Source organism: Chamaea fasciata, unplaced genomic scaffold (assembly GCF_029207755.1).
Source record: "Chamaea fasciata isolate MVZ Bird 193981 ecotype frontalis unplaced genomic scaffold, bChaFas1.0.hap1 SCAF_11, whole genome shotgun sequence".
Lineage (NCBI taxonomy): Eukaryota > Metazoa > Chordata > Aves > Passeriformes > Sylviidae > Chamaea > Chamaea fasciata.
The window spans coordinates 1,436,392-1,455,524 of NW_027094096.1; the positions used below are offsets into that span (position 1 = coordinate 1,436,392).

General features: G+C 41.4%; 1 protein-coding gene across 2 annotated transcripts; it reads right to left on the reverse strand.

The window, feature by feature from the left end:
* Positions 1–238: 238 nt before the first annotated feature.
* On the reverse strand, positions 239–6,585 carry MRPS22 (mitochondrial ribosomal protein S22). 2 transcript variants are annotated; one of them, XM_066193924.1, is made up of 8 exons: positions 6,493–6,585; positions 5,649–5,809; positions 4,722–4,886; positions 3,424–3,567; positions 2,876–2,959; positions 1,802–1,947; positions 675–783; positions 239–415 (listed from the first exon to the last, which is right to left on the reverse strand). In XM_066193924.1, exons 2-8 carry the CDS (start codon positions 5,742–5,744, stop codon positions 323–325), a joined length of 837 nt encoding a protein of 278 aa, XP_066050021.1. In that variant the 5' UTR covers positions 5,745–5,809; positions 6,493–6,585; the 3' UTR covers positions 239–322. The 2 variants fall into 2 exon arrangements, with proteins under 2 accessions (XP_066050021.1, XP_066050020.1); XM_066193923.1 differs by lacking the exon at positions 6,493–6,585 and adding an exon at positions 6,045–6,176.
* Between the last annotated feature and the right edge of the window lie 12,548 nt (positions 6,586–19,133).

Here is a 19,133-nt window from a genome sequence, read left to right on the forward strand (position 1 = left end):
GGTGTTTGTTATACCCTTTCCTAAGTGAAGCTGTCCAGACCCTGTACTTACCTCAATAACCAAAATGAATTGTGGGCAATTCCTTAAATTCAAGATGTAACAGACAAAAAATTGAATTCAGGGTACAGTGTCAGTGAAAACAATGATGCCTGCTGTAAGTTCACTTACAGAACTTTTCAAAATGAACTGCTGAAGTGATGCACATGTATTTCAGTAAAGAAAAATACATTCTATAGCAGTCATTTCCAAGTATTTATTGTGGAATTCTGTACATAAAATGCTTAAAAACAGGCTTAAAACTTCTGATGAGCTGAGGTTTACTTCATGAAGCTGAAGAAGTAGCCATTGCTTCTTCATAAGCCTGCAGGGCCAGCTGGATATAACCTTCTCTCTGGGATTCAGTTTTCACAAATACCTGTAGCCATGGCAGGAGAGAGGTTAATGTAAAAGCAGAGTCATCATGCCAGTGGCAAATCAGCCACCCACAACTGAAATCCTGGTGCAGCTGTACATATATACAGTTTTAACAAAAACCCCAGCGTGGTATGTACAACAGTTCTGGTTAAGTATCTGCTTCCTAAGGTAAGGAGAAATTTAATTACTAGATGGGGTTTTGCTGGTTAGAAGCTCTCTTCTAGCTAGCAGGTTAAGTAGTTTAAAGCAGAAAAGCTTACCTTGATCAGATCAACTCCTTGAAGTTTCCCTTCTTTAGCTTCCTTTGCTGACTGACATTCAGGGTGAAGCATATGATACAGTGTAATTAAACTTGTAGCATCCTCCAGCCTAAGCAAATAAAAGCTCATTTTAGTAATTCCTTTCTCTTCAGAGTATTTACAGAGAGTGTATTTTGTGCTGTACTTTGCACACCACAGGCTGTCAAACTGCTGGTTCCACTGAGTACCCAGTCCCTGGAATACCTGCATCTATCCCTCCTGCAGCTGAAGCCTGCTGGCCTGCTCAGCAGTAATACAGCTGACATCCCTCTGACTCAGTGGAACTTTCTAACACAGACTGCAATGACGAGTATGTTTTAGAGAAGTAGCATTAGAAATCCTGTAACACAGAGCTCTCAGCCAAATTTAAAACTACTGAAGTGTGTGGCAGGGAAAGACATTCCAAACTCTGCTCATTCAAATTGGCCAGATACATGAATTTTCCCTTTACCAATCTGATTCTAAACCAGGAACCCTCCTGATTTCTCCCTATGCTCAGGTTTAAAAGCAAGATCTGACCACTTGTTCCAAGTTTCTAACTGAAACAGCAGGAAATAAATGCCACCATCACTGCAACTTGGAGTTCTGATTGTACAAATTTCTCCCAGCTCTAGTGACATTTTCAGCTATTGAATATTGTTCAGGGAACTTTCAGTAAATTTAGCACCATGTTTTATAGAAATCCACCCATTTAAAATGAAACCTTATCTACATGTCCCTAAACGACTTAGGAATTGATCTAAAACTCAGAGTGTATCAACCTTATAATCTAAAACTGAGCTCAGCATGGAAAATGTCAGGCTTTAAGATCAGCAGTGCTCAGAGCTGGAAGTGTTCTGACAATTACATGGGAAACAAAAATAAAAACCCCGAAACTAATTCTGCAGAAACCTAATATACCCTACAACTTCATGGACTGTTACTGGTGCTCCTGTACAGCTAACAGTACCTATACAGCTAAGAGTTAAAGCTGGCCTAAAACATCATGCAAATGAAAGCTTTCCTTAATCTGACAGAAATACTGTTTTTCTTGTCAAACAGCAGTACTTGTTCTAAGGCTGAGCAGGATTACCAAGTGACAGACTTACAGGTCTCTGTTGATCATGTCTATGAGTAAGCCATCTGTCTTCTTCCTGCTGACCAGGTACCACACCATGCCCCCGAAGTGCCGGGTTGAGCGCAGCAGGTCGTACTTGGCATGTTTCTCGATGTCCTCGTAAGTGCGGTGGTGAACCTGCACACACAAGGGTTTGTTTCATTGCAGAACTGGAGCCTGGTGACAGCTTTTCCCCTGTACCTCTCGGAGGTTTTAATCCTTTTCATTTCCATAAGGTGCAGGAGTAAGCCACATACTGAACCATATGCCTGTCTTAATTCAGGGTAACACTGGGCTAGCCCAGTCCTTGGTACTTGGGCATAGACATCCTTATGGGTAAAAGGAAGCTAAATCCTGTCTCTGTCCTGAACTTTTGGGGATGGAGGGACATAAGCTCTGTACTTTCACTGCACTGCTGTCAAGCTGCATCTATTCTTTCAGGAAAAAAATGCTAGAGCAAAGAGGTGAAACTTCACTTACAATAAAAAGTTATTTGAAAAATCACCTAATACAACTTATAATTTCTCAAATCACTGAGAATATTACAGTTTGAAGTAAGCATTTTAAAAGCAAGTGTAGACTAACATTTACCAGCAGCTATAGCTACTAATTTTATTCTACTAGAACTACACTTTTGTAGCTGGTCTTTGGCAAAAATAATACTTTGTGCATAGTGCTGTTTCTCAAAAATGCATTCCGTCAGTTCCCTAGCTGGTCCTGCCAGCTCCCAGGCCAGCAGTGTGACTTCAGCAGCACAACTCTGCTCAGAGCCCCTGACAAGTGTTACCATCAATTCTGCTTTGATATCAAAAATACCTGAATAAAGGCTGTTTTTTAATGCGCAGTACCTTTCTAGGCTAGTGAAAATTACTTGTGCAAAATCCTGTTTTACTGTTCTGCATAAAAATAAACCCCAAAACTCATCACAAGGATAATCTATATGGGAAAATTAGAGCACATATGACCAACACCTCTGCTCCCCAGATAAATGTTTATGTGTACAAAATAAACCCTACAATTCTCCACTAGGATTTTTTTTTTGCTAGAAAATGGAAAGTGAACTCACTCTGATATAGTCAGGTGAATCTGGCTCAAACTGAGCAATGCACATGTTCAGGACGTCTTCATGACGATCTTGCTGAAATACAGTCTGAAACAACAGATTCAGGGGTAGATTATGTAATCACAATATCCCAACTCTCTCAAAACGGCAGCCACGACATTCTGTTCTGGGCAACACTTAAAATGAGTAACGCCTTCATCAAAAGACAAAATGGACAGAAGTACAGTAACTGCCTTGATGACATTAATAAAATGTTTCATGATTTTTGATTCTGAAACACCAGTTCACATTTCCAGATTAAATGTACGATTGTTTCTAGTATGGCAATATTTACACCTGCCCAGGATTTACCTGGCCCTAACCTGGAACTTTGTTTCAAGCATTTTAACCAAGTTACAATGAAAGGCAATTGTTCAAAACAGAATTCAAGCAGCTAAACACACCCATAAGCAGAATGGCTTATTCCGAGTTACTGTGCCCGAAGAGCAGAGTTTCACTATCAGACTGCAATGAAGTAAAAGTACTCAGTTTCAAAGACAGGAAGAACTTACCCCAAGGTTCTCATCCTTGAATAACATGGGGGGAATCACCCTGCGCCCTTCCTTTGGGAAGAATATCTGGATCATCCTGTCTCGTTCCTCCCAGGTGGCTTTGCGTAACACCCCGTTTGGTTCTCTAACGACAATGAAACGTTCCTGGAAATGAGGTAAAAACCAAACATTGTCTAAAGCCTTCTCTCTTCATAGCCAGAACCATCCTGAAACAACCCTCATTTGTCAAAGTCCTTCTACTCCTAAAGTTACCCTAATAACACCAGTTTCTGACTGTTGCCATGTGCTAGATTCGTCATTTCTGCCTTGTTACCTGCAAGTGCTAAGTGACTAAGTGCTGTTTTTGCACCTCAGTTTTACTGTCTGACAACTGTGCACGTGCCTACACTGAAAGCTACAGCTCTGGGAAGTTTAGAGATAACGTAACTCACACGCAAACAGGGAGTTAGCCTGATTTTATAATTTGATAACCCATACAAAATTAGGAATGCAAGTGCCATGTGCCTTTGTACCTTTTCTCCAGAGGTTGGTGCTAGAATTGAGTAAGGGCAAGTGCAAGGCAAAAAAATACAACAAATTAAATAGCATACTCAGATCTGTTCGCAAGCATAATTGCTTCAGAGTGGCAAATGGGAAAATTTGTTTAACAGGGAGGTTTTTAATATGGTGCAACAGGAAAATAAACAGCAGGTTCCTGGAGAAAACTCTCAGAGTAATAGATGGAAGATTGGGTAGTTCACGTCACAGGCTCATCACTATATGCATGTTTGAACCATGAAGGCTTCTTGGAATCATAACTTTGTTAAGAATTTTTCTCGCCTCTTATTACTGGTACTTAAAGACAATTGAGATGTTTCATTACACAAAGGAAACTCTATCCCCATACTCTCCAATTCCATAGCACAACTAATTCTTTACAGCTTTCCTGGGAATTCATTCATTTCCCCAGCTTTCCACCAGATCTTTGCAAGTGTGGAGTAGTTACATCTTACAGAGGAATCCAATCCTACAGAAAGCTTCTAGGAGCATGGAAGAATTGGGCATTCCTAGCATACCAAAAGCACCTGCTTATAAAATAATTAATTACCTACCATACAGCTTTCCCCATGCCTGCTTTTGAGTAGCAGAATGTAGTTTATGATTATCAGTTAGAAGCAAGTATTTAGAAATACATTTTTCTCTACTGCCTTGTACCAGACTGAATTTTCAACTCCTCAGCCCTTTTGCAAACTGATCCATCTACATTTCCAATAAAGCTTATTTTGAGAACAAATTAGTATGTTGATCATGTTACTTACGCGATGTGGAATGGAGTAACTTAAATCTGTAAATACATATTTTGCAGTTTCAGTTCCCTCAAGGACTTTGTCTTCTGCTAAGACATCATCAATTGGCTCTCGTTCATCCAAAACAGGGGGCATGATTAGTTTTGTTTTAGCTTCCTCAATGGCTTTTCTTGTGGCCTTGTAGGGAAGAAAAAAAAAAAGTTTAATTTTACAATTAAAAATATCCTATTGAGAAGACAACATACAATCTGGGGACAACTCTTTTCATTTAGAGAAGCCTGTTTTTTTTCTTCTGCAGTTGAGAAAAAATGAGACACCTCAAGGTAGGCAAATTGCACCTAAACAATTCACCACTACTAAAACCTGGACAAAATGCTGGAGGAAGTTACAAAACTACAGCAGACAAACTATTGCGAACACCAAGCTAATTTCAAACACCTAGTTTATTTCAGGTGTTTTGCCATGGTAAATTTCCCCCAAAGCATAAACCACAACCAGCAGTTTGTATATAACTTTAACTGTGGCTACAACAGAACTGGCTTAAGTCAGGTCCCTCGGTCATCCTGAATGAAGTCAGACCAGAGGGGAGAGGGAAAAAAAGTAGTCAAAGGATTCCCAGGGCTACAACTCAAGTATCAGATGAAGGTATTTGACAGAGTTAGAAAGCGTAACAGGTTAAGAGTTAATAAAGAGGAACTGTCACTTAAGAAAAAAAGATCAGATATCCTTCCACAGTCCATCAAAATCACACAAAACTGGACAAACCAAGCTATTTCAAATGAAGAAACACTGATTTACACTGATATAAGGAATAATCTGAAACAAAGTAAAGAAACCAGAACGTTTTCAAACGCAGCAGTAAGGAAGGCAGAAATACGGGCTATTACAGGCATTGTGCTAAATCCAACACTTACTCCCGAAGGGAGCAGAGCAGCCTACCTCTTCCAGCTGAGCTTCGGTCATCAGCTTGTAGTGGGGCGGCTTGAGGCCCTTTTTCACAGGCCGGAACACCTTGTGCAGGTCGAGTCCCGTCATTTTGTAGAGCAGCGTCTGAACCGCTTCGTCCGTGAAGGCGGGCTTGGGCTGGGCGGCCTTTCCTTCTGCGGGAGGGAGCACACGACGTTACCGGGGGGCTGAGGGGACGGCCACGGTCACCCCCGTCCGCACAGCTCCTCCCGCCCCGCCGGGCCCTCCGCTGCCCCACGCCCGGCCCGCCCCGCATCCCTCCCCACGGGGACCGCATCCGCCTACCACCGCCGCCGCTCGGGGCGGCTGAACCCCGAGGCTGGGGCAGCCGGGAGCGCTCCGGGGGCGGCCCCGGGTTCCCTCGCGTACCGCCCGCATCCGCCGCCAGCGCCCGCCGCGCGGGGCGCGCCCAGAGCGCCCGCAGCCGAGCGGGCAGCGCCGCCGAGACCCGCGCCCCCAGCGCCGCCATCTTCCCTCCCGCCCCTTCCCGCCCCGCGGCGCGCCGGGAAATGCAGTCACGGAGCCGCGGGCGGCGGGAGCCGCCGCCGCCAGCGAGTCCCGCTCCTCCCGGCCCTGCGCAGCAGTCACGCCACGGGCCAAGAGTCACAGCCTGTGCCTGAAAGCGCTGTCCAAATGCTTCTTGAACTCGCACAGCCTTGGTGCTGTGACCATTGCCCTGCAGAGCCTGTTGCGGTGCCCAGACACTCTGGGTGAAAAACGTTTTCTTGAAATCCAACCACAGCCTCCCCTGACTCAGCTTCAGGCCGCTCCCTCGGGTGCTGCCACTGGTCGCCAGAGAGCAGAGATCAGTGCCTACCCCTCCGCTTCCTCTCATGAGGAAGCCGTAGATTGCTGTGAGGTCTCTCCTGAGCCTCCTCCCGGCGTGGGGGAAGTCACACGGTCCTCCGGCACTTCCCACGAGGGAAGGGCCAAGAGCGTCCTTGCTCCAGGCGCTCCCAGCGCGTTCTTGCCGTTAAAGCGCGCCTGTGGACCCGGAGCCCATTCTGAGGTTATGGCACAGCCCCCGGCAGGAGAGCGAGGTGCCCGGCTCCCTCAGCCGCCCGGGGCACGGAGCAGGGCTGCGGGTTCCCTTCCTTAGCGGGAAGCCTCCGCAGTAGGAAAAACCGTGGAATTGAGGTCACCGTGCGGGACTGAAGCGCTGTTGAGCCGCGGCTGCCGCGAGTCCGGAGAAGCGCGGGCGGCATTGGGTGCGCTGCGCCGGGCGCCGCCCGCCGTGAGGGGCGGCTGTCCGCCGTGGGGGGCGGCTCACGGCCCCGCGTCCGGGCAGGCTGCCCCAGAGGGAGGACCACGCTGGGAATTCCCCCATTAAACCCCACCTGACTCTCTCTCTGCTACTCCGGCCCTGCGTGGTGCTCGGAGGCACCTTTGCTGTGCGGGGCGCTGGCCTCGTCAGCCCGGCCACGGCTTCACTGCCGCGGGTGGTGAGGAATTCTGCCCTCGTGTTCGGGGAGCTTTAACGCTTTTGTAAAGGAAGGAAAATATGCAACTGCACTTAACCATAAAGCCAAAATTAGTTTTATACGCAATAATTATGACGTATTGGCTCTAATGTCTGTGAAGAGTGGCTACTGACTTCTTATAACTGGGCGTGTTTCAGGGGGTTGAAAGTTTATTATGACTTGAAGTTTATGTATTCTAGTTGGTCTGTATATCTCGTATTGTGATTTCAGTCATACAGACTGTGCTTAGGGGGATGTGAAACAGAATTTGATCTTAAAGATCTTTTCCAATCTTGATTATTCTATTATTCTCTTATCAGCAGGCTTTTCATAAGCTCTGTCCAAAAGCCCGGAATGCCTCAAGTTCCAGAATGTTCAAAGCCACCCATCAGTGCAAGCTGGCTCATGACTTCCCATTGAAACAGGAGAGATTTCATCTCCAGGAGGGGTGACACAAGCACTGTGCTTATGTTCTGTAGATCTCCAATTGTTTTCAACTCTGGAGGGTTGTTCATTGCTTTGCCAGGTCAAAGTCTAAGTTATAATACTTTTGAAAATTATGATTGAAGTCTGGGAGAAAATGAAGGCTTTAAAACGTATATTGGTTTTAGTTAGAATAAAGTTAAGTATCAGCTAAAAAGTGTATTTGTTTCTTATAAATGATCTTTTTTGTAGTGGGGAGAATTCATTTTTCTCAGCCTTATATCCAAACACGTGCTCTGGGTTGAATTTAATATTCAGGCTTTTCAATATCCTGGCCTTGTCAGGAGGGTTGCAGGAGGATATGTTCTTCTCATATTTGCCTTGCTACAACTAAGTTGAAATTACTGGGTATTGCAGAGGGCAAATGAAACCCTTAATATTATTTTAATGTAATTTTGTGCAGAAATTATTTAAATAATGCTAAGAAAATGAAAAATAATTTTGATGAAATGGAGAAGGTGTTGTTTTTCAATTCTTGCATGGAAGATCTCTGGAGTGAGAGCTATACCCTATAAGGGAATTGGGAAGCTATTTGGCAATGTGCCTAAAAGCCACTTCAGACCTGTTCATGAGTTTGGATGGCAAGCCAACATCCATTTTAATTCACAGAAGTGCTTAGAAAAACAGCAGAATTTATTGGGCAATATCCAGGAGAGGTTAAATTCACATTCAGTCTGTACTGGAGTAGTAACAGCTGCTGTGAGGATTAACCTTTTTGGCTGGTGGGATGAAAGGAAATATTAACTAACTATACTGTAGATAGAAGTATAGCAGGTTAACATAATTTATAAAGTAGGATCATTTATAATGGATAAGTTGGTTATATTTTATTGTGGCTTAAATTTGTACTGAAGTAACAGCTTTAAGTAGGATATTTTATATTGATGTAGTTAAAAACATAACACCAGCTTAATGAATTGGTGGTGTAAAAATCAAAATGAAATAAAGAATCTTTCTGGGCTTTTGTTCTTATTTTCAATGCATCCCAGGACAGTTGCTGATGGAAAATTATAACCATCTGATGATGGGTGGATGTCCCCAGTGAAATACATTGGTTGTCCAGGTCTGGATTCTATTGGGAAAGTGTCAATACAAAATCACCTGCACAGTTGGCCTTAATTTCCTTTTCATTGGCCGTTTCAGGAGAGCAGAAGGATCAGATGGCTGCTGAGAGTGCACTAGTTGGCTGACATCTCAGGGAAAGAGGAGACAAACGAGGAGCTTAGGAGCTAGTGTTGTTGTTTTGCCTATTTAATTGATAAAATAAGGGGCTGTTGTTTACTGTCTTCCTGAGCTATAAATATGTCAAATTAGTAATGAGAAGCTATTTGGAAGGAAGAATTCTTTCTTGGAAAGAATACAGAGAAGAATACAGAATGTCAGGTTTGGTAACTGTGCATCCGATTTTTGTGTGAAGAACATGGAGTGAACAGTTAGGCTGTGCATGTGTTCACAGTTGATGATGTGACCTTTTTAAAATTAATGTTTGGTTCCCTTGTTCCTGATAAGAAAAATTCTGGCAATCCTGTGGAAATTTTTTCTGAAGGACACAATGAACCAGGTTGGAAGTTCTTTTTACTAAACCTGCATGGATTAGTCTGAACATAAAATATTTTTTCCAGAGATGGCATAGAGTGCTGACGTAAGAGAGGTGGCACAAACTTTACTCTATCACCAAATTAGTTTTTAAATGAATGAAATATTACACATGGCTGGTTTTGTTTCACCATGTGCATTGAGGGAGTGGGTATGTTTTGCTAAAATTGTTGGAGTTGTCAATTTCAATAGGATTGCCTATTTTCAGCTAATAGAGCTCAGCTGCAGCATTCGCACCCTGTGTGCCAGCTGCCTTTTGCTGCTGCAAACATCCCCAGTGAGAGGGACTGAGGAAACATGATGCAAAAGGTTTCCAAAGCTGTTCCTTTGGTGGTGTCACTTTTAGCAAGTGCACAGGCAAGTCAGCACAGGTTGAAGACCAAATGCCCCTCAAGGTTTTATTTGTGCCATGACTATTTGACATCCGTGTTTCCAATTCGAAGGGGAAATGACAAAGCAGGAAGGATTATCCATGCTCTTTATTTTCAGTTTTCCGTCCTGTTTCTGCCACGCTTGCCCTGAGCTCGAGTGCTGTGTTCCTGTGGGCCGCGGTGGGGCAGGAGCGAGAGCTTTGAGCAAGGAAAGTGCCTGAGGAGCTGCAGCGGGTAGTGTAAATAAACTGTTTTCATTAATGACCCCCATTTGCCTCTGTCTAACATAAAGCTGCCATAATCTCACTTTAATAATGATAAATTAGGTACACACAAACACTGTCTCCAGTAGTTTAGATTACATACATTATTTATAGAAGGGATATAAATCCCACTTCAGTTTATATTGTTTTCTTTGCTACACTATAAGGGCTTGAGCCAAAGCCCATTAAAGTCCTTTCCTGACTTCAGCAGGCTCTGAATGAGGAGTCCCTATTTTTCAAATTAATTTTATTATTCCTTTCTCCTCCTGTAATTCTAATCTTTTAAAAATAATTGTCAACGAAAGAAATAATAATACATATTCAGTAACATTCAAAGTAAGGTATAGTTTCAGTAATTGTTTTTCACATTCTTAATAGTTTTTAACCTCCCTTACATTCCATCACTATTTCAAGTCCTGTCCTTCTGAATCCAAGCGCTTGCCAGGGCGTGAACTAAATCTCATGTGCAGCACGAACTGTTATATGTGGGCAGGTGGGATGTGTCTGATCCCTTTGTTTCCACAGGAAAAGGACAGAGCAATGATTCTGGCAGATTTGTTGGTTTGTTTTGTTCTTTAGGCACAGGAAAATTAGAAGAAGATGGTACCTTCCAAGTCAAAGGTTAATTATAATATTTTATAATTACATAAATAGTTTTATAATATTTTTTTCTCTCCTGTTGCTAGCACAAATAGTCAATACCTTGTTCTCATAATTGTTGTTTTATCTGTTTTTCACTGAAACCTGACTCCTGAATCTTCTGAAACCAACACTGTCCAAATTAAACCTAGATGTGTGCTGTGTGTATTGCCTGACCTGTTGTCAAAGGTTTCATAAAAATCAAAATTCTATCTTTCTACTAGTTCCACTTGTTCATCAGTGTCAACCTTACAAAGAAGTCTGGAGGTCTGGTTTTCCTGCTTTTTTTAATCCAAGTTTCATCTGGGCTATTGCCTCATTTTCTGGTTTTTAATAGAATTATTTTATCAATAAATTTACCTGGCAAAGAAGCGCATCCTCCTATTTATAATCTGTTTTAATACCACTCAATGGTGACTGCCAAGTTTTGTTTCTTCCAGCTTGTTCCCATAAGACTTGATTTTATTAACCACTTCATTCTTCAATTGCCTCAGAAAGGTGAATGTAATTGTCTTCTTACGACTTGTAACAGTTAAATACATTAAATTTTCCCCAAAATTGGTTCCATTTCCATAATTTTGTTTATTTTTTTTCCATTTTAAAGAGCAGTTACTTCACACCAATCATCTTGTTGCTTAGTGATGCCAAGAAATCACTCTTATCTGCATGACATTCCCTTCTCAAGTTCTTTTTCCCTATGAGACCCATCTGTCTGGGATTCTTTTACAATTTCACTTCTCCTTTCATGCAGTTATTTTTCTTTAAATCTCCTGATTGTTCTTCATAGTACCTCTAAGCCTTCCTGTCTTTATGCTACTTTGAATTCATCTGGATTTATTAGGAATTGTTTTGTCACCTTGATTCTTTTTTCTTCTTTTGTCTTTCCCCAAATTAATTTTTTGTGGAAATAGCTCCTGCAGTTTGCTATTTAACAGTCTGCACTTTTTAATTTACTTTGCTTTTGTTGATAAGGGCAATGTGTACTTTAGGCTTCCTATCATATATATAAATAGTCTGCATGATAGGGCCGACTTTTTAAACTATTTCATACCAATCAATATTACACTATTTAAAAGCAGAATCCTCTCTCTTTTAAAGGTGGAACTGGAGATGTGTTTGTGTGTTTGATTTTTTCCTTCTTTTTTTTTTCTTGTTCTTTCCTTTGGATCCAGACTGTAATACAAATTGAATTTGCTTAGGCAAACCCACTGTGCATTTAAAAAGTCAATTTAAAGACAGGATCATGGCGGTCTGACAGAAAAGCTAAACCAGCTGTGCTCTCCAGGACAAACAACATGTAAATCTACAGTATCTTTTCTTCAGGATCAAATAAACGAAAGAAAAGCTTAAGAAAGTAAAAGATATTTTTTTATCTCACAGAAGCAGAGTCAAAAGAATTTCATGTCAGTTAAAATCTTAGCCATTCCTGTTAGACTTGTAAAATCCAACATTTTTTCATTTTCGTTTTAAGCAGAAGCATTTTCATTTGCTAACCAAACAGCTCCATTTTCCTGTTTGATATGAAGGTTGTCTTTAGGTCCAAAGAAAAAAATGGTTATTCAGCTCTTTAGTGAAGAGTCAATCTCACAGGAACACTTTCCAGTTGTGGTTGTTCCAGCTGATTTGCTTAAGTAGAAGGGAAGCAAGAAAATTCTGGAAACCAAAACAGAAATAGAATTAATTTGGTCAAACAGTTACTAGATTATTTCCCCCATTTATTTCCAAATAAACCTCTTAACATTTATTGGGTTGTTCACTGGAGCTAATAAGAAGGCTCCCATTCATTTTTGGGCAAACTGTCTGATTGGAGAACAAGATGTCACAAGATGATTACCGAGAGAGCCTGGATCAAAAAATGATTCAGCTAGTGCTATCCCTGCTGTATTTGGGGCAAAATAAATATGTATGTTCTTCATAAATTGTTTTAAACCTGTGCACTGAGCAAGCAATTGCATTTATGCATCTGTGGGTTTTCAGAGAATGTTTATGGGTAGAACCCTGCATTTCCACAGGTCTTTCTCCTGCATGCTGCCCAAGGCATTCTGCAGAAATGGAATGGACACTACCAGATGTCAGGGTTTGTACACTGGGATAGAACAAGTGCTGGCGTTTTGTGAAGGCAGATATTTCATATCTTAATAAATAACGTAGCTGGGCAGCTGGAGGGATCTAGTGGTGGTTTTAATAAATGCTTTAAAGAAAAAAAGCCAGCAGACAGCCCAGCATGGCCGAGGAAATATTAGTGACAGAAATATAAAACACAGGCTTGACTCTGCCCTGTGCACAGTGCAGGATGTCCTCATTGTCAGAAGGATGAGTGTGGGACACAGAGCAGGGAATTATTTCAGTATTGGGGAAGGGAGTAAGAAGCAACCCTACAGCCAGCAAGTAGACTGAAAATCAAAGTAAAAAGTGAAAATTGCTAGAAGTCCAAGTGGTTTGTTTGTTTGTTTGTTTTTCTGGTTAGATCTTCTTTATTTATTTAATTAAAAAAAAAAAAAAACTGTACAGGAAAAAAGACTGTCTTGGTCTTCCCTTTTATTTACCCTTTTCTGGGCAGACTGTCTCTGATTCCTCCCCTTATACCCACTCCAAATACACCCATTATATCTTTTCACAAGCAACTTCAGTGTATTATTTAAGTGGAAAAGATGAATCAATTTTCTTTTTATTTATTGAGCTGAGTCAAGTTGCAGAGGGATCCACTGAGTTTCAGACCCTCTGAAAGAAGAAATGAAAGCAGAATCTTCCCACTTTGTTAGCAGCAAACCTTCAGATTGTCACAACTTTTAAGGTAATTGCAGCTTCAAGGTGCAGTTTTATATCTGCCAAAAACTGATCTAAGACTTTCCTGTTCCCTCTGTTCCAGCTGTCTCTAAAAACATTTTGTTATTCTTAACGGTCACTAAACAGGATCGATAATTTTCTTGTGAATTTTGATTAAAAGCATGGTAGTTTGTGACACATAAATTCAGGATCTGACTCTGAAAGGGACCTTAAATGCTGGATGGAAAAGCAAACTGGATTCAGTCCCTTTTGAGTCTCTTCAGCAGCATGGACCTCTCCTAAACCTTACAAGGTATTACTGAGATGCAGCCAATCCAAGGGTATTTCACAGGAGAGTTTGGCAGCACTGAGATAATTTCAGTTTTCCTGCGTGCAGGACTGCTTCCAACCAAGTACCACTCATTTTGTAAGGGGACAGCGGAGTTTTTGATTGATATGTACAAATTTAACAGGGTATTGCTTGGAGGGCTTTGTGTAACAGGGTCCAAAATTAACTGTGCAATTTTTATGCATATTTCTGCCTGAAAGACTGTGTATTTGCCCTTAAAGCAGAGCATAGTTTGAATTAGTTGTTCACTCTTTTTCCTGCTCCTCTCCTCTCTCTTGTTTTCGTTGTGGACTCAACAAAACTTCTTCTAAATGCTGATACAAAACGTGAAATTTACTATATTCTCTAAATATGATTATATTTCCTACTAATGATAGTTCAACATTGCTTATAGTCAGACATTCTTTTGCTTTCTCCTCATAATTTCCTCAGTACTTCTCAAAAAAAAAAAAATCTTCCTTGTCATCCGTTAGATGTGATTGTTTTATCAAATAATCCTGCACTTGTGAAAAACAAAACTCATCTGTATTTGTTATTGTGAACTAATTTGGAATATCCTTTCCAAGTTCCCGTTGTCACTGCGGGTATGGCCTCGGGCGCTAGATGGCAATGTGGCTGTGCGACACCCAGGGAACGGCAGTAGCAAAAGTCTCAACACGTGAGAGAATCCTCATGTTTCAAAAATATTTGTAATATTGCCTTTTTATTATGAAAACAATTATAATGTGTAAATGCTCCATTTTTTTCAGTCTAAAAGCTTTACAAACTTTCTTTTTCCTGCATTATGACTACACAGGAAGCATTTCTTAATGAGTTAGACTGGTGAGTAGAAAACTTACTCATTTTTTGGTCTACTGTAGAGCTCTCCAATCGATTAATCTATCAAAAGGCAGAATTTTCAGTTCCTGGCATCAGCAGCGCTTTCCTTACCATGAAAGAGGAAGGAGGAATGACAGGATGTTGCCCTCCCCTCTTTCCTCAAATAACCTTTTACTTGGTGTCATGGCAATGATGAGAATGGACATTTTAAAACTCAGGTAAAAGCAGAAGCTCTTAGGTGGCAATAGCAACTTTATACCCCTATTTCAAGTTACAGAGCCATCATCAAGACAACCAGTGCAACAGCTGTTATTCTGTCAGTGTTTGAATGCTTTTGGATGACTTCGAAAGAAATGACTTCAAAACCACTGACCTTACATGACTGACAATTGCTGAAGGGCCTAATCCTGGACAGGCTCTCTGGAAGACTGTGTGTGTTTTGGGAATGAAGCCAAACCCCTTGTGGTGTATTTCCACTTTTCCATGTCATATCCTACCGCTGTCCCACTGCTTTAGGTCTGCCTCTTGACCAGCCTGCATGGGTCACTTTTTATCAAGATGTGCCCTGTGTTTGTCAGGTTTCATGATCTCACTCTGCAGACAGGCAGGCAGAAATAATTCCTCGGGGAATTTTGCATGGGGTGTATTATTGCTGCTCAGACAAGAGGGAAATATGGAATGGTGAGGGCCCTCCAAGGCTGTTAGGGGTGGGCATTCTGCCTAAGGCACCCCAGAATGTTCTATTGCTCTTGCCACTGGAGTGCTCTCCGTAGGGCAGGGGGGGGTTGTGTCTGCAGGTGTGTCTGCCTCTGGGGCAGGAGGGTGAAAAGGCTGTTTCAGCTGTGTTCTGATGGAATTGAAGGGCCGTCCATGGCCTGTGGTTCCTGTTGGATGGTAGGATGAAGGGAGCACTGTCTCATTCTTTCTTTTCTCAGAGGCAATGCTGCTTTCTATGCCCAAAAGGGGAGGCAGAGACCAGAGCAGACATTTGATTTCCAGTTTCCCCCTGTTGCCTTCTCCATCCTAGTGCAGCATCCAGTGCTGTCTTATGATAGACTCCAGCAGTCATTCCATTGGGAAAGGAAGCTTGGATGGGAAAATGAAGGTATTTATAGCCTTTATTAATGACCCTTCTTTTCCTCCAGTCTCTTTCTTGCTGTTGATCTATCTCTCCATGTTCCCCACTGGTGCTTTAGATTGACATTTTTGACCCCTCATGCTCTTCCTTTTTTTTTTTTTTTCCACCCATTGTCTCTTTCTGTCCTCCTTTTCCTAGTAATAGGGCGTATTCCTGTGGCATTTGGTTTTGGTTGGTTGGGACTGACACCAGTCACCACCAAAAACGTTTTGGTTTGGGTACTCATAACTACTGTGTGTAAGTGTAAACCTCTCATGGCTACAATCTTTTATTTCTCAATGAGGAACACAAACAAGGAAAGCCCTTGCTTAGTGGAAATGAGATTTGGGACTTCCTGCAGACTGATCAACTGTAGTATTAAAGCTGAACATTTTGGAGAGCAGTTCTGAAGTAAAACAAAATACACCCAATGAATCATGAAAGAATTTTCCTGAGGTTTGAACTTTGGGGTTTTCTTTCAATGATTCAAAATAAAATCGGCATCCAAACTGGCCACAGAGCTGACACCATCCTCTTGCAAAGCAATCAGTCTCAAAGCAAACAGATGTATAACCATGAGCACATACTAACTCTAAATTGTGTCCCCAGTGCTTTAAAAGCCAAAGGTCTCTGTGCCTTCCCTCTGCCAGGGAGGCCACCTGAGGTGCTGGGGCAGGGCAGGAACTGCAGCCCACCCCATTGCCAGGAGCCCCAAACCCTGGCTGGCCCTGCTATGGTTTGCCTTGAAGGACAAGCAGGACACAGATATTGCTTGGGAGCAAAGCTGTCCTTTGAGGTTATCTCCATGACCAGATTATATTCCCTCCTAACAGAAGGAATTTTTCCTCCCATCCTTCCCACTGATGACACCAGTGCCGAGGACACAAATCTGAGTGTGCTGTGTCTGGGGAGGTGTCCATGCCTCAGGGTTCTCGGCTGCTGGGGGAAAACTCTTCAAAGTACCCTTTCCAAATCAGTTTGTTTTAACAGCAGATTAAATGCCCTCAAGTCTCCTACTTATGTTTTCAGTGAGAAAATGGCCAAGCAATAGCTGAAGCCCCTCAGAGAAACAGGACATCCTGTGCTGTGGCAGATGGACTTCCTTTACACAGTTTTAATGAAAATTTTCAACAATAGCTCTGTGCATGTTCTTAGGGGGTTAGCAAGTGCACATGTTTATGTACACACACACACTGTGCAATGCTACACAAGCTTTTTTAAATAACATACAAAATACTCGGTATATTTTGCTGGAAGAAATTAGTTTTGTGTATATATATATATATATTTATTAACTGTGTTATAACATAAGGCAGGATTAGGTGGAGAGAAAATTTCAGGGTGTGGGTGGCCACAATTGAAGGTCTTACAGGGAGTGTTCAGTAAAATATCCTTGGAGCATCAAATTAAAATAAATGAAGAATAAGCTTAACCAAAGTATCAGTGAGCATAAACAAATCTTCATGCTAAACAAATAATCCAAGGAAGCCAAAGTGCAATAATTAGAAATGGATAGTTATGCTTCCTCTATTTCTTATGTAAGATTTTCAGTGATTTTCTAAATGCATAGTGTAAGATGCTGGCAAAAAAATGACAACCCATGTTAGAGTTTATGATATCCAAGAATCTACTCTGGCTGATGGCCTGTTTCCTGGCAATAAAGACATAGTAAATGAAAAAAAATCGAAAAGCATTTTAAAGGTGCTGTCTGCTGTAACCTAAAAAAACCCTGGAAATGTAACATATAAGGCAACAAGACAGTTACAATGTAATTTAGACAGGACTGTGGTAACATATTATCCAGTCATTGACTGTGTTGTCTTAAGCTCAGACATTTTCCTCTTTTGAGGAGATTTTTTATTTTTGATATTTGTGATTGTTAATTTCAGTTCATTTCTGAGGTACCAGTTTTCTAGGAAGAACAACAGATGGGCACTGTTCTGATGTCAATTATCTGGAACTATTCTGTGGAACTCAGTTTAGATTTTGAAGGAATGTTCTGAGGTAAACTATTCTTATGATATTTTAACAAAATTACAATGTTGTCAGAATGCAGTAACAGCATGAAAAATATTTATTAAATACTCTCTGCATTTTCTCTTATATGGTAAACAATCTGGTCTGTTAATCCCTTCTGGATGAGCTAAACCTCATACCCGTGCTTAGAATCACCCAACCATAATTGCAGCATCACCTTCAGCCTCTCCTTCATGTTTTTGTTGTCCTGTATTCTCAGAACAGTGTCAGTATTAGAACCCACAAACACAGAGAAAAAGACATGCCCCAAATTTGATGCAGTCATAACTGGGAGTCTTTTCTGTTGTTCCTGTTAGCACAGTGTGGAGAAGCCTTCCCAAAACGCTTTAGACAGACTGAGGCTATCAAAGAACAACACTCAATGTTTTGTTTCAAAAGTTTGAGTCATTCTTAGAACTACCATGATGTAAAGACTTTTTGTTTTCCTAATCCCAAAAGAAGATGTCAAAAGTCTCTCTCATTTTGTATTTCCAAATTGGAACCTGGTTTTGGTGTTCCTGGGGAATAATGGAATGTAGGCAGGGAGTATTTGCTCTGAAGGAGGAGCACTGTGGTGGCCCTATCAGCTGCAGTAGCTGAGACCTGAAGGTGTGTGACTGTGGGAACTCCACTTGTAGGCCAATAAAAGCAACCCCAGGTAATTTAGAACTGCATTTAATACACACTCTAGAATGGGGACAAGTAGCAAAACTTATGCTGGAAAATGTGGATATAGGTGAGCAGGGCTTGTGTAGATAGATGGATGTGAATTCTGGAAAAGAAAATAAAAAGATTTACACAAAATGCATCTCATGCAGAAGAAATATTTCATAATCTTTAGGTTTTTTTCTACAGATTTGACTGTATAGCATCTTAAACTTCACTGTAGAAGAGATTTTTACCATAAACTTAAATTTTCAACTTTCTGAGAAGATTTTTAAGATTCTGATACAGCATCAGAGGAAAAAATAATTGGAACAGTAAGTGGCAATCAGATACATTTTACTAGGATAGATATTTGCATGGCTTCTGTTATGTCCAAGAGTCAAGGAACTTAAGCCTGTAGACTTTAGGAAGATGTTAGTTTTGTACCTCGGGACAGCAATCTTTTCACTGTCAACTGATTTAGAGTCTCTGTGGATTTAAACAGAAAAATTATGTCCAGAATATTTTTGCTCTAGTGTCCTTAGAGGCCCTAGGAAGGGGAAAGCCACTGTCAGTTATTTTGGTATGGTCTAATGTAGGGGTGTGTTTTTGGTTTTATCAGTTTTATATATGTATTTGTTCTTTGCTTTTATGCTGTTTTATATAAGTTATAATGGTTTGTTCCATGTACCCCATGTTTTACCCCTTTATGGTTTACCCCAGTTATTGTAAACAATCAGTCATCATTTATGTGACACCTGGGTCCAGTCAATCACTTCGAAGCCTCAGCCCTGGGTCTAGAAAGTTCCAGTGAGGATGTTGAGTGATTGGACAGGGTCCCCGTTATCCCCTCCCTTGCATTATTGGTTTGTTGTAATATTTGTCATTTATGTATAGGGTCACTCCCTTCACCCCACGGATTGGTCCCAAGCTG